This window comes from Arachis stenosperma, chromosome 2 (genome assembly GCF_014773155.1).
Source record: "Arachis stenosperma cultivar V10309 chromosome 2, arast.V10309.gnm1.PFL2, whole genome shotgun sequence".
Taxonomy (NCBI): Eukaryota; Viridiplantae; Streptophyta; class Magnoliopsida; order Fabales; family Fabaceae; genus Arachis; species Arachis stenosperma.
The window spans coordinates 106,151,808-106,175,941 of NC_080378.1; the positions used below are offsets into that span (position 1 = coordinate 106,151,808).

The following is a 24,134-nucleotide window of genomic DNA, read 5'->3' on the forward strand; positions in this document are numbered from 1 at the left end:
CAAGCGATAAAGATTCATAAAAAAATCTATTATATATTATCAATTTTATAATTAAAATATATCACATATCATATTCTTATCTCTTCTATTTATTAATAATTAAATCAAATCAAATCACACATATTGAGCTAAATTCAAATAATGTTAATTAAGGATTAAACTAAAATAAGATGATTTTTTACCTATTCAAATTAAATGCAATAAATACAAATTAATTTTGTTAGATAATTATGGTCTTCTGGTCTTTTATATATAGATAGCCACACAAAATTATAAGAACCATCATTTTTATCGCTTTTGTGATTTCAACTCTTTTTTTTTTTATGGATAAATGTACTTAATTAAAATGAGAAAATATGGATGAGTATTTCATTAATTGTCTGTTTGACAAATATTATAACCCGAAAATGTCTCAAGTTAAGCATTTTAGTGCTGTCGATGGAAGTTGAACCTGTAGTAATTCAGGGTGACCATGATAATTTTTTATAGTATTACGTAGAAAAATATTTCTTATAATGAATATATCCATTGTAATTAATTTTTTTTGTCAATCTATTATCTTTTACCTAACAAACAATATTCATATTAAATATATTATTTTCATCAGAAGCCATACATAATTGATTGATAATTCTATATATAAAAATACTCCTGTGGTAACTAAATACCATATTGTTATCTCGCTAAAGTTAATTTTCCTATGGTTATGCCAATGTATAGTATTATCAGGTGAAAATTGATTAAATTACATTTATTTTTGACGAGGTGGATAACCTTTTAGGCCTAATCACGGTCGAAGTTGAGAAAGGTTTGAAAAGTGTTAACAATACAAATACTTTTTATTTTTAATATCCAATAATAATAAATATATAAATTAAAACTAATATTATTTCATACAAAATCATAACATGTATATTATACTTAAAATATATATTCCGTATTAACTGTCATTATTTATCAATTACGTTATAATAAATCTAGTTATTAAAAAAGATTAAAATTAACTTAAATATACACAATATTATTCCATACCTTTTATTTTTATTTTATCATCATAAAAAATCATACATATTATAAGAAAATATTATCTTTTTACCAATAATTCTATTCAATAGTTTCTATAAAGAACAGATGGATGCTTTTGTTATTTTCAGTTCTTTGATAAATATGGACGACGCATAATTGTGTTTGGCAAGAATCAGTGACGGACCAAAAAATTTATGTTGGGGAAAAAATAATATACATTACTATTAAAAGATATATTAATCTAAATTCAAAAAAATAAAAGTGCACATTAATTATTCGAATAAAAAAACAAAAATTACATATAATAAAATAAAATGAAAGATATTTTTTAAATATTTTTCTATTATTATTTCTATAAATAAAAAATATATATTCTAAATTAGTAAATTGATCAATTGACTTTAGAAATTTATATGCAACATAATTACATATAATAGAATAGAACGAGAGATAAATAAATAAATAATAAAGATCACTAAATTCAGAATAAAATAAAATATATAAATTTATAAAGAGAATACAAAATTAGATTAATACCTAAACTATAATTGTTTGAATTATAATTTGTAATTGAAAATATCAAAAAGAGAAACAATAAAATTGAAAGATATATAGAATCATCAAGAGTTATATTAAAAAAATAGAGAATTTAAAATTTACCTTTTGATGAAGAAAAAATGACCACTAAAAAAGGAATAGAAAAAGAAGGTTGAAACTAAGAAGAGGATTTAAGAGAATCAAGGAGTGATGACGGCTGGGATTTGAGAATGAGAGAAGACTAAATTTGATTAGGTTAACTAATAGTCAAAATGATAGAAAGATAAAGTGGATTTGAGACTTTAAATAATTGGGATAAATTTATTTGTAATGGAATCATTTAAAATTTAAAATGGAGACATATTATATATGTATATATTTAAAAAAAAAGAGTGGGGGCAAATGCCCCCTAATACACCACCTAGGTCTGTCCCTGGCAAGAATATATGAGATTTTAAAAGGTTGAAGTATAGGTTTAATCCTTAACATATATATTCTTAGTTAAAGTGCAGAGTAGATAAAAAGATAGCTAACAAAAGAATAAATTGTTAAAACTTCTTCAATGTTAATAGTCGTAGTGTATGATAGATGTTCTATAACTTTTTTGGATTTGATTGTTTCTTTATTATTATATGTTGTTCTGTTTAATTTATGCTAAAAAGACTTATAATAATCATCTTATCGTGGTAGTGTAAAAGCTGTAGCTGTTATATTTTTTTGTATATTCTTAAATCTCATATCTTTGATGAATATTTGTGACTAAGTAATTATTGAAATAAATTGGTTTAATACTTATTATATATTTTATTTAAATTATAATAGTGAGTAAATTTTTTTTCAAAGTAAATAATGTGATTTTTTCATAAAAACAACGTTTGAATAATTGTGAAATTAGATTATACCATAGATAATGATAAATATCTTAGCATTAGATGTAACACCCTACCACACAGAGCCTTACGCTTAAGTCGTAAAGCAGAGGTGGCGAGGTATTACGACTTCTAAAAAAAAAAATAAATAAATAAATAAATACTTATAGTAGTAGAAAGAAGATAATAGACTAGGAGCCTTGAAAAAATGGGTAAAACAAAATCGCAAAAATGAAAAGTGCCACGCTCCGGAAACGGAATAACTTGCGTGTGAGTCAAACTATAACTATCAAACGTAAGATAATAAAAGTATGAATAGAAAGCCAAAGGTACAAAATAACAAGCTTCTCACTCAGTCCGCGAAGTCAAGGCTGGCCGGAGAATATTTACATATATATATACATATCCAAAACTCAAAATGTACATAAACAAAACCCTGCCTCTCCATAAACCTCTAGGAGGATAAAAAAGAATAAGTTATGCGGAGAGAAAGCTAAGTACGTGTATATACATCACTACACACCAAAATAACCCAGTAACCACTTCGCTTCAGGTGTCCAGACGCCTAATGAATTACCTTTCGACCTGCATCTGAAAAACAACAACATAGTATGGAATGAGAACTGGAGGTTCTCAGTATGGTAAAGGTGCCCGCATAGTTAATATAAAAGGTCTCGGGAAAGTCAGAGACATTCCTAGAACTCCGACACTCAGAATCATTCTTAAGGAAAATAAACTAAACCAAAAGTTAGGTAAGTTATCTAAAGTATTCTAGTTCTGAATCTAACTTTAACTTAATACTTCACTTTCTGACTCCTCCAATCCTCCGAGACATTGGTAGAACAACCCTCTCTCCTCACACCTTCGTCAAGAGGAATTTCTAAGGAAACATACACATACAGTTCAAACAAGGAAAACACAGATACAGAAGCATTTACAGCAAGTAGAACAAGTAGCGGATAAGCAGAATTAAACAGTTAAACAAACCAAAACAATGCACGCTCAAGCAAACAAACAAATGCATATGATGTATGCCTGTTCTATGGCTGATGAGTCTCATCTGTCGGTTATACAGCCAACCCGACAAGTCCTGGTAGTTAACCATTGGACAGTCCCTCTGTGCACGCATTCCCAAGCTCAATAATATTCCATGGAGTCAAACTCCAAGCTCAAATATAATATTCCATGGAGTCACACTCCAAGCTCAATAATGTAGTATTCCATGGAGTTAAACTCCAAGCTCAATAATATAGCATTCCATGGAGTCGAACTCCAAGCTCAATGATATAGTATTCCATGGAGACGAACTCCAAGCTCAAATATAATATTCGATATTTATATATATATGCATGCCCATGGGGGAATCCGGGGAGTTAAAGTGCCCGGTCACATCTTGCGACAGAGGGTCAACAAATAGTCTCAAATACACAAGTCACATATAATTTCTTTCCTTTTTAAAATAACCTTTCAAATCAAAACTCTAATCCTCATAGAAATTTTGGCAGTATCTCCTCTAAAACTCGAATTTCTGCCACCCTTCAAGGGTCCCAACTATCAAACCAAACACCTCTCAGTCATTCAAATCATTTCCAGTAACAAATTAGTTCAAATTCAAACAAATACCAATATTAAATCTTTTTCCAAACCGACCAACTTCAACAATAAATTATTAATAATAGCTAAACCCCACATTTTATTCAAGATATACAATCCGTCAATTATACATTCAATTCATTCCTATCTTAAGGTCTTCTAGCCTAAGTTTTCACGTGACATTAAACATTAACTACGAGAAACCAAAACCATACCTTTGTACGGAATCAAAATATTGAAAGCTCTAGAGAAACTTTCTGACCGAGCTATCGAAGAAGAAGAAAACGTTCAGAATCGTCTTTGCCTCCTAAAACTTTCGTTGGCCAAATTCAAAGGAAAGAGGAACTATGTCATTATCAACTTCCACTAATCAAAAATGGTACCAACGTGTAGAGGAGGAGGTTACGAATATTTTCACCAGATTAGATTTTTGATTGGAGTTACGAATTGCAAAAAAATCAAAGCCGGAAGTTTGGTGGAGGTTTACGTTCTCTCTCTTTTTCTCTCGGTTACGCTCCTTCCTTCTTTTTTTTCCGTTCTCATCCTTGCTGCTTTATATAATCCTTAGCGTACAAATATAATCATTACTAGAAGAATGATATTATTATTATAATTATAATATCTGGAGTACATTAATGTAATATATATAACGATAATGATAACCTTTACTGGATATATTTATATACAATGAATTAATGATTGAAGTACATTATATGCATAGTCTTTAGTGGATAGTAATAATCATATATATATATATATATATATATAGATGAAAGCATAGACTAGATAATCAAAAGTAGGCAAATCAAATAGTTATAATATTACTAACTTAATAATAATAATAATAATAATAATAATAATAATAATAATAATAATAATAATAATGCTAATATAATTATAATAATAATTTTATATATATAAAGTTAATAATATATGAATTATTAATCTAAATGACATTAATAATTTAAGAGTGAAAGATATTTGATGAAGTATTAGCAAAACTAAGCTCAACAAAAATACCGATATTTACTTATATTGGTAGATATCGAACTCGATAATAATATTATTAACTAAACTCTATTTCTAAATTAAAATATCAATTACTCAAATTAAGATATACATATAAGTTTCATTTCTTATAAATGACTAGAATTATAATTTTAATTATGTAAAATATTTTATTATAAAATATATATATAATAATATGAATTTGATTGAATTCAAATAGTTATAAAATTAGTTCAATTACTGATAATAAAATAATTTCTAAAAATAGAAAATTCTAATTTATGAAATAAATTATAACTTATTTATATTTCTATTTTTAAAAACTGAAAGTCACTACATTAGATCTGCTATAAAACAAAATTTTAAGAATATTATGTTATATTATATAATTTAGTTATTTTTTTATCAATCTAAATTATTTGGATTGACATATTTTTAAAAAGGGTTATTTAAATATTTTTAAATTATTAAATCAAATACATTACAACTAATTAATTAGGTTGATTAAATATATAGATATCTTATAATTTAATATAATTTAATTTATATAGATACATAATTTTTACAATTTTATTATTTATTGTAATAAATTTTAGAGATAATTTTTGTAAGTTATAATTTATTTTTTTATCTGTATATTCAACTTTGAAGAATAATTTTTAAATTTTTTATTTATAAATAAATTATTTTTTACTTTAATATATAAATTTTTTATGAATTTTTTATTACATAATTCACTTTAACAAAAATAAATTAATATATAAAAATTTAAATTTAAATATATTATTTATAAAATTATGTGAAAATTCAATTATATAAAATTCAATTGTTTTTTTCAAAATATACTTAAATATATTATCTATTATATATAATCCTTAGAATAAACAAGAAAATATAAATTAAATATATAATTTAATTTTAATTTAAAATAAAAATTAAATAAATTATCAAAAAAATTGTAACCAATTTTGTTTTTAATTTTTTTATAAGTTTATTTAAAAGTAAACATTTTTCTATAACCAATAACATCACCAATAAAAGAAATTATAAGTCTTATAAAATAAAAAATATATAAGATAAATGACATACATGTAATTTTTATATTTTTAATTGTAAACTATGAACAAATTTAAAAAAAATATTATGGATCAACATGCAATTTTTTTATATTTTTATTTTTTTAAATTTTTTAGACTTATCAATATTTAAGTTATTTATACATTATTTCTCAAAATATTATTATTTCACAAGTTATAATATATGATATTAGTTATTGTTATATATATATTATTTCACAAAATTAACCGTGAATGCATCAATACATTTATTTTTTTTTATAATATAAATAAAATATTTTCTATAGAACTAAAGAGAATGATAAATAAATGTATTGATGCATCAACGGTTGATTTTGTGCCTCTGGAGCGTGTACTTGTTCTTCAGATTATCGATTTTGTTCTTGTACTGTTGTTATGTAAGACATTCTGTTAATTATTTAACTTTGACTTCACTGTGGAACTAAATTGATGCTAAATGAAACTTTTTTGGATTCAAATATGACACTTTAAACCTTAAGGATCAAAACAGAACTACACCCAAACATAAGGACCAATTTAGTACTTTACCCTCTTTTTTATTTTTTTAGTTAAGGGTATTTTTGGAATAAAAATAAAAAGTTGGTAAAGAGGACGATTTTAAAACTTAGTTAAACCTTTGGAACTATTTTGTAGCAAAAAATAGGCTGGAGACGAAATAAATTTTCAGTCCCTACCTTAGGGACTAAAATCTTACTTAATCCTAAATAGTATAAATTGATACTTTTTAGTATAAAAACAATAATAAAGGTTATTAATTAATTTAATTACATAATTAAAAAATTATGAATAATTTTTTATAATTTTTTAAATAATTAAAAAATAAGATCATTATTTTCACATATTACAAAATTTATGAAAAAATTTTGGATAATAAATCAATTCTCAATATATTATACACTAGTTCTGTAAAAAAATAATAATTTATACATTAGATATTATTATTTATGTACTAATATAATATATATTATCGATTATTAAGTTTATAATTAATTTTTAATCCAATTTTTAGTAACTAAAATTTAAATGATTGAAATGATTAAATGCTAAATATTTTGTATTTAACTAATTTTATTTTTGTTATTGAAATAAAAAAAGATGAGTTGTTAATCAATTCTAAATTTAAATTTAGATTTGAGTAAGAAAATAAAAATATTTTAAATTTTATCTCACTAACTATAATTAATTTTAAGATAAGAAATTATTTTGTACATCATATATATTGTAGGATAGTATGGTCATTTGCTATTTTTTAACGGTAAATATTGTCAAATAAAATGGTATAAGAAATTAGAAGAAAATGTATTTACCAGTTCAAGAAATATTAATTTATTTTTCAATAGAATAAATTATATATTGAATAACAAAAGTTGTTATTGGTTTCTCTTCACACTTATTAATACTTAACGATGGTGTTTCGGTACATCATCTTATCAAGAAATATTAATCCATCTAATAACTTTTGTAATGACATAAGTTTATAAATTAAAAAATTTAAAAATTATTTCATAAAATGTGAAGTTTCAATAACTAATAATGTTGATCATATTGCTTTGACTTCAAAAATGAATACGATACTAACAAATAAAATTATCTCAGGTAAATTTCAACAAAGACAAAAGTCTATAAGTATTTTTATTAATGAGAAATTAATCTATTTTAAAGACATACAATTTTTTTTCTACGGATTTTCTAACTCGACAAGTCGATGACTAATAATCCACCACATATTGATGCTTTATTCATTAAAGATCTACTATTAACTAATGGATTATTGTTATACACACAAAACGAGATTTAAACTCCAAATATTTGTTTAAACGGACAAACAAAATGACTATTCAACCAATTCAAATTGATTGAAACAAATACTAATTATTTTTAATATTTTTAAATTATAAAATATTTATAATAATAACTACTATATATAATTTTTATTTAATTTTTTAATAAAATTTTTTTATATAATTTTATGTATCATCCCATATAGGATACGGAAACATACACTAATTTATATAAAAAGTGGATTATAACTCCATAAATATAATAGTGTATATATATAATGAAAAACTCACAACAATTATTGTTGAAAGAACGGAGTGGTAGTGAGAGTGATATCAAATTAAGAGGAACAAAGAGAGAAAAATAGCGAGAATCAATGAAATGAATATAGTGTGTATGAGTCATAGTGATTACAAAGACATAGTTCAACTTATTATGAGCAACAAGCAATATTCAAACCATGTCCCATAGAGTGAGAGATTGAGATTTGAGAATAGAGAATGTGTGGATCCTCTAAATTTTGAATTTTTACTTTAGAGGGTAAAGTGTGATCTTCTACTATTGAATGGTTTCTCTCTCATATTTACTCTTGGCCCCACCTATAAAATAAATGGTGAGAGATCATACTTTACTCTCTAAAGTGAAATTCAAACTTTAGAGGATCCAAATTCTGTGAAAAAAAAATAACTGATGAAGAGGATGATTTTTTTCTTTTTAGGATTAGTTTATTTTAATTTTTGTATTGGGTTATATTTGCACTTTTTAGTATTTTTTAGAAAAAAAAAATATAGATCGGTCCAGTTGGCCCGCCCGCTAAAGATGTAGACAACTGTGATGTGTTTGGCGGGTTTTTTTTTTAATAGTTTTAATTTAAATTTTTTTTTACAAGTTAAATAAGTCTTTGCAATTCGATAGACTTCATCTTATTTATCACCTCTATATCAGGAATCTTAATTAAAAAAGGCTTTAAGTGAATTATATTTTTTGTGAAGTTGTCTCGAACATTATAGCAATCGATTTTGATGTGCTTAGTTCTTTTGTGAAACATTAAGCTAGAATAAATGCAATATGGATGATCGATTGACTGTTACGGTATGTACTAATAGGTTTGGTTATAAGTTTTTCATTAGCAAAAGGGTTTTTGGATGCACGCAGTATTTGTGTTATTAGTGGATGTAATTGAGTTATATTGTTGAAAAGGTGATCGTTTAGGGGAGGGAAAAAAGATGAACTTCACAAATCTTTTAGCAAACAGGAGAGAGTGTGCAATTCATATTTTTATCACTTTGGGCTTCACATTACAAAATTGCACAAAAGTTAGTTATATACTTATATTAATTAAGGTGTTCACTATAAGGGACGTGCGAATTGGCGGCCCTTTTTTTTTAATTAGCAGCAGTTTTAAACCGCCGTCAGATGTAACGGTTTTCTAATATTTAAATCTAAATAGAGGTGGTTTAAAATTACCGCTAATTTAAGAGAAATTAAAAAAAAAAGAAAATTTGGGTTTTTCAAAAAAAAAAAACACGCATAATTAGTTTAAAATATTATTCAATTATTTTTTAATTTTTTTATATTTTTTATTATTTTAAGAGTGAAAATTTTTAACCTTAGAATCTAAACTTGAAGCAAAAACAAAATTGAATATAAGCAAAACAAAATAATATATCCATCAAAATACAAACAAAAGAAAATCTCTTTCAAAGAGTTGCTTAGTCTAATTCAATAAAATGTTTGCTTCGATGCAAAATATCTCTAATCCTAATATTCTATTTTTCACTCTATCATTCCACGAAACTCATCCCTGCAGCGATGTCTAGTGGCAGCTCCTCACCCTGCCGTTGAAACAGATAAATCAGAGCACTATCCATCGCCTTCATCTTTTTCTTCTTTGCTGCTGCCTCATCCTCCATCGCCTTCCTCTTCAACTTCTCGCCTTCCAGCTTTGCCTGTAGTTCAAGCAGCTTCCTTTGGGTCTCCTCTAGTTGGATTCCGTTGCCAGACGCATGTGAATTTGGACCAAAGAGTTGACTAGGAGTCGGTCCAAAACCCACACCACGTACTCTACCCGGTTTCTCTTTTCTGAAAACCTGAGCAATGGAATCATTTTGAGACAACACCCTAGATGACTCATCCTGTTGCTCAATCTCCTCAATTCTTTTCTACAGACACAAATTTGCAAATACAATAATTTTGTTGATGGGTCCATCTTATGTCAAGAACACACCAAAAGATAACAACATAGGATGCCAACCACTATAACTAGCTGTAAGGGATAAATGAAACTCAATCATTCAAATTCTACCCCAACTGTTTTTAAATTATATCAAAGTTCAAAAAAGTCTAGAAACATAACAGGTAAATTTGCAATGATAATTAAAGCAAGCTGAATTAGAAATTGTAAAGGTCTCTTGGTCCATTTTGACATAGGGGAGTAAACCATTCATCAAAGAGGTAAAAAAACAAAATAACAAAGAAAAGTAGACTATTACCCTATTTGAGGTCATAACTTTATCGATCAATTATAAGTAGTAGTACTTATACCAATTGCTCTTGCTTCATCATTCATATAGGAGCCGTCTTTTTTTTTGTGCATTGTGATCCATAACTCTCCTCTACCGACTATTCTCCCTTGTTGTTCCGACTGTATCAACAAATTTTATGCAATTACCGTATTCAACACAATCAAGGCAATCTTAAGTCACAGGAATAGCCCAAAGAGTGAATAAAAAAAGTAAAGTACCTCTTCTTCCATCCGCCGTGCAAAACTTTTCGAACCGCCAGTGTGAGTATATAGTTGTTTTGATCGATTCTTCGCATTTTTCCTGCACTTCTCCTATTGGTCCAGTAGAAACAAAGGGCTATTAAAAACTGATTTAAAAAGACTCAATGCAACATAAATTGTATTGTTGTGTACTAATGATATACTAGATTACCTTTGTCTCAACTTTGGCGCGATAGTCAAGGAACCATCTCCAATGCTCTCGATCGATTCCCGGCGGACGATTCTCAATATTTTGTTCAGTCGTGAACGTTGGCTCGAAGTATTATACAACCTCAGCCTTGTCTCCTTCCAAGACTTTCTCATACTTTTCAAAATATTTTTTTTGATAGTTCCTTCGCTATCTTCACCAAAGTGAAAAATTTGCTATACAGATAATAACAATTTGTCAAAAATTGTAAAAATAAGCAGATTTATTTCAAAGGGGATATAAACTTTTACCTTGACACATTCGTTATAAACTTTGTCCTTAGTGGTAATCTTACGCTAACTTTTCTCACAGATAAAAAAATTTTCAAAGTCAGATCTTAGCAGACCAAGTAGGTCACTCAACAGTCCAGCTTCGTTTTCAATTGCTTGCTTTGCATTGTTGAACTTGAGCACGATCTTTCTACCGTTAGGCTGTTTCATAGTCTCCCTCACAATCTTTCATCATGCATAGAAATTGAAATCATTTAAATAAATGTTGAATTAAATAGGACACGCAAAGTATATTATATACCCATTATTATTCATACTTGTAAAAACATTAACTTTCCTCTCTTCTGTACAACAATTTCTCTACTAATAATAAATACATGATCCAGCCAAGCTAGCTACCTACACGAATTAATTAAGTATTATTTTCTAATTTCACATAGCGGATAATACAAATGCAACTTCTATATTCTGTACCATTTTCTAACATGCATGAATGCTGCAAAACATGAAATATGACTAGGTTCACAACATACAGAAAGTGTAATCAATGAGCTTTCACAAAATTAATGAATCAGAGACAATAAATCAAATACTGTAATAATGCAGCCATCTCAGGAACTAAACAGCAAGGAGAAATTAAAATTGTACAATGACATATACATGCTTCAAAAAGATTCAACTAAGCAAGCAGAATTAAAATTGTTCCATCAAAGCTATTTGGATGGATCAAAGTTGTCAGATCAAAATTTCGCTGAAATAAAATGTTAACCTTTTCTAACAAAAATGGTTTAACAAAATACCAGGGTCTAAAGCACAATTAACGAACCAGCAACACAGCATATGAAAAATAAAATTACCAACATTCAATGGTCACTTGGAAGAGTCAATTTTACAAAGTCCTAGTTCTTATAAAAAATGGCTTCATTAGATATGTATTCTCTATATACCCTTCATCCTTTATCCTTAAAGCATTATAGAATTTTAGCCTTTTTAACTCCCACCCTTCCCATTTAACGTCCCTATCAAGTAATGTATTCTTTTAAAAACTGGTGCTGATAATGAATCTAAAATCTAGGTCGTCAACCCAATAATTCACAATATACTATATTATCAATTATCCAACAATACAAAAAATCACCAGAATATTGATTATAATAGTTTGATACAACTGAAACTATAGCCAAGTTGTAGTGTTGAGCAATAGCCAATGTTGTATATTATTTATAACACTTTAATAGTATTATAGTTTATATCAATCTCAATTCCTTCTTACTATTTTCCTTTTCCTTACTACAGAATGATCAATTCTACTACTCACAAAGGCTAACAAGAAATAATACAAGAATAATAAATCAAGATCATCATATTCATATATAATAAGATCTTTGAAAGAAAAATAACATTGTTTGGAGTGTGCTCTAGAAGTTTCTCTGCTGCAAATAATTTTGCAATTATTATCAACAGCGTAAACAAAAATACCCTTTGACAATTTTCGTGCATAATACTTAGCAATCGACACCAAACGAAGTCGCTTCCTGCAACAGAATCGGGTTTGTTGATAAGCCTCTACACACTGTCAGTTGCAGATAAATCTGCATTAAAACAACGTAATTTCAGTTTCCAAAACTCTCTATAGAGTGCTGTATAGTGGCTTCAAATTTCAAATCTTAGAAGCAGAACATAGATGTTAGTAGCACACAAAAAGCATATTGGAAATCAACATTTTTCTTTTATAATGTCCAGAAGCCAAATGCTTGTATCTTTTAATCCATAGTGTGCATTATTCTCACCTTGTAGTCCTATTAATCTGGTCTAGTTTAATTACGTTATCTAACCTATGTATAAAACAAGTAACACTCTCAACACAAGTTTTCTTTAGTTGGAAGAATTGAATCGAAACCTTGGTTAGGTGATCATCTCGAGAGATTTTAGCTTGGTGAATTATGGTATTGTTAGGGGCAGCCTGGATTGTTTAAGGCTTGTTTAATGTTTATGACTCATCTAAGAAGAACAATTAATTTAAAGGGTTAACTGGTAAACTTAAAAGTAGAGATCACGTGTAGAAGAGACCGAAAAGGAGTAAATGATGACAACCACTATGCCTCTATTTATTAGGATTCATCCAAAAACTTGTAACTAGATTAGTCTAAGAGTCTTCACTTTAAACAGAACATGCGTGCGGAGGGGGTTCAGTATGGGTTTAAAGGATAATGTTGTTTTCTTTTAACTCGTACTAAAGCTTGCTTGATTCATTTCAACTCACATGATTGTCCTTCAAAGTCTACTAACTAAGGCCGGTTTAAGAGAGAAGGGAAAGATGGATGATCGATCATAATAAAAATGGGAGGAACAAAAATTACAGTATCTTTAAAGATTAATTCAATTGAATGAGAACAACATGCTCTTTATATCACTCAAACCAGTCAACCCTGTTTCTCAGCTCTACACTCATCACACTATGTAAAAAGTACTCGAGCTATTTACAAAATAAGAGAGTGACTCAAGGGGGGAGATAGACGAGATTAATTCTCTACAATCTAGTCTCATTACTTAAGAGAAACAAAATAACAGAGCAATTCGTTCTTGCTGATCAAACACAGATTTACGTATACTCTAATTAGCATTGTCTCTTAAAAGATAGAATTACAATATGCTAATCAATCTAACTCAATTAGCTATCTAGCCAATCAACACTCACGTGTTCAATTGGTTAAAATTATGACAGAAGCAGAATAATGATTAGCCAGCTGAGCTTGCTCATATGGGACCAAGTCACATGAATCAAATCCCTAACCCTAAACAGCAGCAGTTAACCCCAATTAATAAAAGATATAGACAAATTCTTGTTCAAAATTCCGAACCAAGAGTGAAAATACGAAGGGAAGCTCAAAGTGTTAAAACTAACCAGGGACAGGGAGAGGCAGCGATAGCTCAGGATGGCGAACGGTGGAGGGTGGCTCAACAGTTTCGTGAACGACCAAGGTGATGGGAGACTTCGACGCCAGTGGGAGAAGCATGTATGGGAGCTGCGCGACTCCACAACCCAGACATAGGTGCAGGGTGTTGCAGATCTTAGGAATTTCGCACACCCTGGACAAGGGAGTATGGGTTTCCGGAACTGTGGCTGAAGCAAATGCTCGACGGCGGCCAGAGGACCCAAAATCGACAGCAACGGCGCAGTGGAGCAGCGACGGCAGTGTTCGCGCGCTTCCAAGGACTCTTCGCGGGGTTCTGCTTAATTTGGAGAAGAATCAATTAGAATTTATAGAATAAATTAAAAAGGGTAAAACAGAAATTAAGTTAGCAGATCCTTACATACCTAGCAGCGTTTTACTAGGCAATCACCGCTGTTGTGGCGGCACACGAAGAGAGCCTTCTTCCGCACCACTGCTTTGCGGTGACAAGGTGAAATGCCGCCAATTCTCTGCCTCTATGCTCCGTTCCTGGCGTAGTGATTTTTTATCTTATACATAGAAGATGCACCTTAGCTGCCAAACTAACTACATAGTCAACAAGCTAACTAATTAACTAATTAATAAAATCTTCTACACATTAATTATGTAAAGTCAACCATTAAACTAACTATTCTATATGTATAACTAACTGATATAACAACTCAAGTAACAGACTCTCTCAAGCCAGAATCATTTGCACTTAACATCCTGAGGTTGTTATGACATTTTTGAAATATGTTAGGAGCTAGTGCTTTAGTCAATATTTTAGCTATTTGATTTGTTATAGAAACTGGTAATAGTTTTATCAATTGTTCTTGCCATTTATCTCTAATAATATGGCAATCTATTTCTATGTGTTTCATCCTTTCGTGCAACACATAATTTGCTTTAATATGCAAGGCTGATTGGTTGTCGCAGTAAATAACAATTGATTTCTCTAATTTGATATGCAAATCTTTCAAAATGTATATAATTCACTGTACTTCACGAGTTGTTATAGATAGAGCTCTATATTCTATCTCACATGATAAAACTGCTATTGTGTTTTTCTTCTTATTTTTTCATGATACGATTGATGTTTCTATGAAGAAACAATACCCAGATTTTGATTTTCTTGTCTCTAAGTATGCTCTCTAGTCTCTATCGCTGTTCGAAAACCACATGACTCCAAATCTATCTGAGATGAAAACATTAAGAGAAGTGGATCCTCTCTAGTGGAAAAAAATTGGATGGTGTCAAATGTTTAATCTCATCTTTATTATTCTTTCTTCTATTTATTTTTTGTCTCACTTATAAAATTGAAGGTAAGAGATCATATTTTATTCTTTCAAATGTTAAAAAAAAAATGAAAAGATCTATTTTCAACATTAAGCCCAGTGCAGGATCTGTTTTCAAATATCTTAGCACTTTTATAGCAGTTTCAAAATGCTTGTCAATAGCGTAGTCTGAAAACTAACCCAATCTTCCTACTTCATAACCTATATCCGATTGTGAAGTAGAGTAATCTTTTTACCAATATTCAAAATAACAAAGTTTCAACCAAACAAAAATAAAATAATATAAGATAACGCCATAAATTATTTCCATTATTAGTTGAAATTTTTATTTGAACATAAAATCTGTATAATAAGAGGCTGCCAATGGAAAAATGCCAAAATAATGGATAAAGGTCTCTCCGAAAGGCAAAATAGCAAAGTTTCAACCAAACCAAAATAAAATAATATTAGAACAATATCTTTATTCTTTATAAGTTTATATTCTCAAAACAAAATCCTTTCCTACTTATTCATCCTAAAGAATCCTAATATAGAATAATGTTGTCATTTAATGGATTGAAAAAGATTAAAAGAATAATCATCTTCCATTAATTTGCGAAACCAATCAACTTGTCCTTAGCTTTCAATTACTCAAAATGGATATTATCTCCGAATAGAATTCAAGTTTCTCAAAATGGTCAAAATGAAAGAATTATGGCTGGTAGCGCTAAAATTAAATGAGAGGGAAAAAAAAAAAAGAAAAAAATTATCATGGATTCCAGTATCGAATTACTTAGGGAATTTTTTTTTTCCAATCACAATGAATTCAAACATGCTATATATATAAAACAAGGTAGCGTATATGAAATTATGAATGGAGAAAGAGGGATGGATATATAAGAGAAAAAGACAAAATTGTTTGAATAGTATGAATACTGGTTGACGAAAAAAGTTGGGTCTTAATATATAATTTTTTCTCCTAGCTAGAATGTTATTTTTAGATAAATAAATTATAAATCATTAGTCACGGACTATCTACTTTATATTAGATTTAATTAATTCATAAATTACTGATCAGTGATCACGGACTATATACTTCATATTATTAGAATTAATTAATTTATTTAGATAAAAATTACAAAAAAAAAAATCAAACTCTCTGATCTGGGTATACGAAAAGAATATTATTACCATAAATGAAAATATTATATTGTTATAAATGCCACTGTTAGCAAGCAAATGGTGGATGGAAAGACACAAAAATAATTGAAAGTCCGAATATAATCCCATATATCATCATCATGAAGGTTCACACGTTTAATGTTGTAGTCCTTTACTGTATGCTCTTAATATGCACTTGTTATTGCTTCAACCCCAAACTATCGTTCTATAATTCTTCCAAAGTTGATGCAAATGCAGAACAATGGCAACCAGCATCAGCTACATGGTATGGACCGCCAGATGGCGCTGGAACAGATGGTAAGTGCCCTTTTTTTTTATTTGGTTCTTTTAATTTGATTTCAAAAGTTAGTTTAAAATATGAGAAATATTTCATATTTATAGACTATTTAAATACTATATTTTAAAAAATATAAAATTTGTAATATATTTTTTATTTAATTATTTTGTTTTCTAAAATTTTACCAAAATTAGGCTTTTATATTTTTTTATTCAGTTAAATTTCTATATACTACTTTTAATTTTATAATTAGGTCTTTATTAGTGTAAAAAATATTAAAATTTATAAAATATTTTTTCACAAATTAAAAGTATATATAATTAAGAATCTAATTAAATCTTTAACTACATATTTTTCAGAAAAATATTTTATTAATTTAAATATTTTTAACATAAAAATAATTTAATTATAAAATTAAAAATAATTTAAAAATATAATTAAATATATATATATTTAATTATAAATTTAGTAAAATTATATATAGACATTAACAAAGAAATTAAACCTATATACTAGTTAAATTTTAATTCTAATACTACACTAAAATTGAGTGCGTTTAACTCAACTATAAAAACATAGATAGATATTATTTCAAAGGATGAATCAAATTTAATTTGTTTATGTCTATTAATTTAGAGATTAATTTGCTATATATTAATTAATCTTGTGTATGTGTCTGTGTGATATATAGGTGGTGCTTGTGGATATGGTAGTAGTGTGGGGAATCCTCCACTCTCTAAATTGGTATCAGCTGGTGGCCCTAATATTTTCAACAATGGCGAAGGATGTGGCGCTTGTTATGAGGTGCATGCAGCCATTGATTTACTTTAATTTATGCATATAATCTTGTCAAAAAAAAATTATGCATATAATAATCATGCAGGGAAGATTCTTGTACATTCAAAATCTCATAATTTAATTGGTTTGATATTTATTGTATTAGTCCTAGGTTTTAATGTTCCATATCATATTTTTTTGTGACTTTTTTAGAAATTTTTTGGTGACTATGTGCCATATCTCATTTTAATACTCAAGTCTTTATTTTTTTAATTATTAAATTGAATTTGTTGTCTTTTATCTACGAAAAAAATGTTGTCCAGTAAAAAGTTACACAGTTTTGGAAAGAAAAAAGAAAGATAAGTGTTTGTTTGATAGCCACATAAGTATTTCCGTTAAATTTTTTAAATAAAAAATATATTTTTACACTATTTAGCATGTTTGAACTTTAATTTAGATAATTTTTAAAAATATATAAGCTATAATTATTATATGTTCAATCTAACATATGTAAAACAATTTTTATTTCTTTAAAATTAAAGGGTTTTTTTATTAAATCATCTATTAAATAGCTGGTAAAATATCAACTGCTTACTTATCTTAAGATATCTCAATAAGCATAATAATTATTCTAATCATTATTCAAGTTACTTATGGAAAATCTAACATAGTAATATGATTATTATTATTATTATTGGTCATCATAAAATTATAGGTGAAATGCACAGAAAATGAAGCATGCTCTGGTGAAACAGTGACAGTGATGATATCAGATCAATGCCCTGGATGTCCAGCCACTCATTTCGATCTCAGTGGCTTTGCTTTTGGTTCATTGGCAAAACCAGGGCAGCAAGATAATCTTCGCAATGCTGGACGCATAAACCTTCAATATCAAAGGTATACCGCACTTGTTTTTTAGTTATATTTGAGTATAATAATATAAAAATATTTATTTATTATGTAAAAAATATTAAAAAAAATCTTTTAAAATATAAATTATAATTTAAAAAAAAGATGTTTTTGTTTTTTATAATATTTTTATTTTTATTATTAAAATTTTTTAAATATATTAAAAAATAAAAAATTTATTACAAAAGAATTTTTTTATCAATTTAATATTTAAACAAGTACATATTATAATAAAATTGTATTTATTCTAAAAATTTAAACCATCAGATAAAACATACGTAAATGATTATATATATATATTTAGTATAGATTTATTTTTATCATATGCGGTATCCTATCTTTATATCAGAGTAATAAGCATTTAACTCTAAATTTATTTAATGTCTTTTTCAGGGTTTCATGCTCATTTGGGCAGCCAATAGTATTCACCATAGATAATGGGGCAAACCAATACTACTTTGCAACCGAAATTGAATATGAAAACGGGGAAGGAAATCTTGTGGATGTAAAATTGAAGCAAGCAAATCAAGATTCATGGATTCCAATGAAACGTTTATGGGGTGCAAGATGGGTTCTCAACCTTGGTTCTTTAATGCAACCTCCATTTTCTCTTAAGCTCACTGAGACTTCTGCCAATGGCTCCAGCAAGACCATTGAAGCTAACAATGTTATCCCTGCTGGTTGGCAACCTGGCCAAGTTATTCGATCAGCCATAAACTTCAATAATTAGATCTATCACTCTTATGTGAAATCAAAATAAAGATATGAGAAAAAATTAAAATATTATTCATACGCTAAAATCAACCACTAAAATCACTTATCAATATATTTGTGTATAAATACATATGTGATTTAAGATATTTTTAATATATATTTATATTCAACATATATTTTATACCAATAACTGATTTTGATAGTTAATTTTAGTACACACATAATATAATCCAAAATATATATATATTTGATCAACTGATCATGAAAATTGATGGAGTTTAATTTGTATACATATTTAAATTTATAAATAATATCTAATTACATATTATCATATGAGAAAAATAATTAATTTAAAAAATTAAAGAATAAATATGTAATCTTACTCTTGTCCATTTAAAAGTTAGACTACTAGGTCCCAACGAAAAAAAATAGCCAATATGTCCCAACGAAAAAAAAAATAGCCTATTTTTTAGTCAACTACGGCTAGGGGTGGCAAACGGGCCTAAATCCGTCGGGCCGGCCCGCGTAACCCGCCAAAAAAGGCGGGCTGGGCTGGAAAATTGGGACCGCCAAATAGCAAAAGCCCGCTTAACCCGCACCGCTTAAACCGCGAGCTTTGGCGGGCTTTGGCGGGGCGGGGCGGGCTTCTCCGTCGGGCTTAGTATTTTTTAGCGAGGGGGTATTTTTACAATTTTTTTTACCAAAATCCAACTTCTCCCAACCCAACTTACAAGAGAATGAAGATGAAAATTGAGTGTTTTGGATTATGTTTATTTTGTTTTAGAGACAATATTTATAATTATGTTTTAGATTATGTTTATTTTGCTTTGGGAACAATATTTATAATTATGTTTTGGATGAAAACTTAGTTTATAATTATGTTTATTAGATATTTATAATTACAAAGACCAATGTTTGTGAATATAAAAATTATAATTTGTTTATATTTTTAGAAATTATAATAGTTAAAAGTAAAAAATAAAAGAAATTTTTTTATGTCTTTATATATATTATTTAATAGTTAAAAGTAAAAAAAAAAAGGATATTTGGCGGGCTTAGCCCGCCTGCCCGCCAACCCGCCGTTAGGCGGAGCGGGCTGGAATTCTGGGACCGCCTCAATAGGAAAAAAAAAGAATTCTTTTTTTTTTTTGCAAGTTAAAAAAATTTCTTACTGGCGAGCCACGACAATTGCACCTATCAAAGCAGCTAAGAGAATTATTGAAATTAGTTCAAATGGAAGAAAAAAATCTGTTGATAAATGAACTCCAATTTGTTGACTAGTACTTATTAAATCTTGCTCTATAATCTGATTTGGTCTTCTCGTTCGCGCTACCAGCGGAGCCCGGGCACACTCCGTTCCTTTGATCAAAGAATAATATTCAAAGAATATTTTTGTGAAATTGAAAAAATAAAAAAAATGTTTTCAAAATTCTTCTAATTTTTATGTCTAGGAAACTGGCTTATTTAGTACTTTCTATTTTTTATTACTTTTCTATTTGAATCTTATTTCAAGATTTTTTCTTTTAGTGTCGTTTTTGTTCTATTTTCCTTTCTTTCAGTTAAAAAAAACTCCAAAGTCTACTTTTTTGTAGATCACGGTAAGAGAAAGAGAAATTTCTAATATTTTTTCTATTTACTTTTTCGATATTTTTATCTATCTATCTATCTATCCGAGTAATTAATATTAATTAAAATATAAAATCATATCATATATAATAGAGAATATTATATAATTTCTAAGTTTTTATGTAAAAAAAAGTTTGAATTTCAATATCTATATCTTTTTTTATTTTTTTTTTATTTGCGCACCCAGTCCTTTATAATTCAAAGCCCTCTCTTGTGGCTTTTGTGGAAATATTATCCTTATCCTTGTCTTTGTTTATGTCTTGGATTGGAACAAATTACTAGAATTCTACCTCGTCTACGGATCAATCTACATTTTTCACAAATTTTACGAACAGAGGCCCGTATTTTCATATTTATCATTCCTTCAACTTAATCTCGGATCCATTTTAATGGAAGAAAATAAGGTTTCCTTCAATTTTTAACTTCTATTCTAATCGTACCCCTCAAAACCAATAATATTGAAGTTAAAAAAAAGTCTAATTAAAGAATTTATACTTGCATTTTTTATTTCTCTGTGGTAGAAATATATATAAAGAGTATGTTGAACCTTTTCAGAAATATAGCCTAGACTGATATTTTCATTATTTAAAATTGAAAATAAATGAACCAACCCCGAACATACCCCACAGGGGAAATTGATTCAGCAATATTGAATTAAACCCTCATGAATCCGTTTCTTTATAACAATTCCTGTTAAACCCATTTCACGCATTCATTAAGGTATGAGGAGTGATATGAGAGACTTGTGTTTTGTTTTATCTCTCTTTACTTTTTTACAAAAATTGATAGAATTTTTTCTATAATTCGGATATCAGAAAGATTACCATATATAACATAAAACTTCTCCGCCGATTCGTTCTAATCGAGCCTCTCGATCTGTCATTATACCTCTCGAAGTAGAAATAATGACAATTCCCATCCCCCCTAAAATTCTTGGAATTTGTTGATAATTAGAATAGATTCGTAGACCAGGAGTACTGATCCGTTTTAAATTCAAACGCGTTTTAGATGATCCTTTTCTATTTCTTCTATATGGTAGAGTTAAAACTAAAAAAAGATTTCCCCCTTCCCTATGTTTTCTCACGTTTTCAATAAAACCCTCTCGTAAAAGCATTTTAGCAATGTTTTCAGTAATGTTAGTACATGGTATTAGAACCGTTCCTCTTCCATTCATGTCAGCATTTCGTATAGAGGTTATTATGTCGGCGATGGTGTCCTTACCCATAGAAAAATAAATGTTACCCTTTACTTACTTTTGATATAATCAGCATGCTCCGTGTTCTATATTTTCTAATATATATTAGAGTAATATAATTTGAAAATATTTTAGTTAAAATTAAAGAAAGATATCTAGTATATTTATATATCTTTAATAGAAAGATATCTATATAATATCTTATTTATATATTTCTTTTTATATTTCTATATTTATTTTTATACTTTTTTTTATTCAAAAAGAATAATATATATTAAAAAAATAAAAAACGAAATCCAATTTTTTTAATAATTAGATATATGTGTAAGACATAATTTATTAATTTATCTATTTCATTTTCATTAAATAATAAAATGTTTTTTCTTATAATACCTCAGGTGCTAATGAAACTATTTTAGTGAAATTTAACTGTCTCAATTCCCGGGCGATTGCTAAAATGCTTTTACGAGAGGGTTTTATTGAAAACGTGAGAAAACATAGGGAAGGGGGAAATCTTTTTTTAGTTTTAACTCTACCATATAGAAGAAATAGAAAAGGATCATCTAAAACGCGTTTGAATTTAAAACGGATCAGTACTCCTGGTCTACGAATCTATTCTAATTATCAACAAATTCCAAGAATTTTAGGGGGGATGGGAATTGTCATTATTTCTACTTCGAGAGGTATAATGACAGATCGAGAGGCTCGATTAGAACGAATCGGCGGAGAAGTTTTATGTTATATATGGTAATCTTTCTGATATCCGAATTATAGAAAAAATTCTATCAATTTTTGTAAAAAAGTAAAGAGAGATAAAACAAAACACAAGTCTCTCATATCACTCCTCATACCTTAATGAATGCGTGAAATGGGTTTAACAGGAATTGTTATAAAGAAACGGATTCATGAGGGTTTAATTCAATATTGCTGAATCAATTTCCCCTGTGGGGTATGTTCGGGGTTGGTTCATTTATTTTCAATTTTAAATAATGAAAATATCAGTCTAGGCTATATTTCTGAAAAGGTTCAACATACTCTTTATATATATTTCTACCACAGAGAAATAAAAAATGCAAGTATAAATTCTTTAATTAGACTTTTTTTTAACTTCAATATTATTGGTTTTGAGGGGTACGATTAGAATAGAAGTTAAAAATTGAAGGAAACCTTATTTTCTTCCATTAAAATGGATCCGAGATTAAGTTGAAGGAATGATAAATATGAAAATACGGGCCTCTGTTCGTAAAATTTGTGAAAAATGTAGATTGATCCGTAGACGAGGTAGAATTCTAGTAATTTGTTCCAATCCAAGACATAAACAAAGACAAGGATAAGGATAATATTTCCACAAAAGCCACAAGAGAGGGCTTTGAATTATAAAGGACTGGGTGCGCAAATAAAAAAAAAATAAAAAAAGATATAGATATTGAAATTCAAACTTTTTTTTACATGAAAACTTAGAAATTATATAATATTCTCTATTATATATGATATGATTTTATAGTAATATTGATTATATATTAATATTTTTGAATATGTGAAAATTTCAAATTATTGAATGAATATAGAAATTCTATTTCGAATATTTCGAAATTTTCTTATATATATAATATATATCAATGATTATATATATATAGATTAGAACTATTCTAATAGAATACAATATAAAAAAGAGATATTAGATAGAGAATGTTAATGTAGATGTGTTATTCTTCGGAAGGTAGGAGAAAAGATAAAACTATAAAAATAAAAAGAAAAAGAGATGAAACCCTTTTTTAATCAAAATTCAAGTTTGAAACTCATGTAGTTAACCCATTCCATTTTCTTTTGGTTAATTCCAGAAAAATGGAACAATTGACTGCTGAGCCGTATGAGGCAGGAAACTCTCAAGTACGGTTCTAAGGGAAGGAATTTACTCACCTATTCCGACCGCGGAGAACAGGCCATTCGACAGGGAGATTCCGAAATTGCTGAGGCTTGGTTTGATCAAGCCGCTGAATATTGGAAACAAGCTATAGCCCTTACCCCCGGTAATTATATTGAAGCACAGAATTGGTTGAAGATCACAGGGCGTTCTTAATTTAATAAAAACACTCTTTTTTTTTTTTAGTTCTATTTATATTATTCTATATA

The 24,134-nt window shown here is 28.0% G+C and overlaps 2 protein-coding genes across 2 annotated transcripts; one reads left to right on the forward strand and one right to left on the reverse strand.

Moving 5' to 3' along the window:
* Positions 1–9,693: 9,693 nt before the first annotated feature.
* LOC130963389 (uncharacterized) lies at positions 9,694–10,997 on the reverse strand. Its single transcript, XM_057889512.1, has 3 exons — positions 10,846–10,997; positions 10,653–10,734; positions 9,694–10,071 (listed from the first exon to the last, which is right to left on the reverse strand). Exons 1-3 carry the CDS (start codon positions 10,995–10,997, stop codon positions 9,694–9,696), a joined length of 612 nt encoding a protein of 203 aa, XP_057745495.1.
* Positions 10,998–16,622: 5,625 nt separating this feature from the next.
* LOC130963390 (putative expansin-B2) lies at positions 16,623–19,196 on the forward strand. The gene is made up of 4 exons (XM_057889513.1): positions 16,623–16,800; positions 17,472–17,584; positions 18,273–18,454; positions 18,860–19,196. Exons 1-4 carry the CDS (start codon positions 16,623–16,625, stop codon positions 19,194–19,196), a joined length of 810 nt encoding a protein of 269 aa, XP_057745496.1.
* Positions 19,197–24,134: the final 4,938 nt, after the last annotated feature.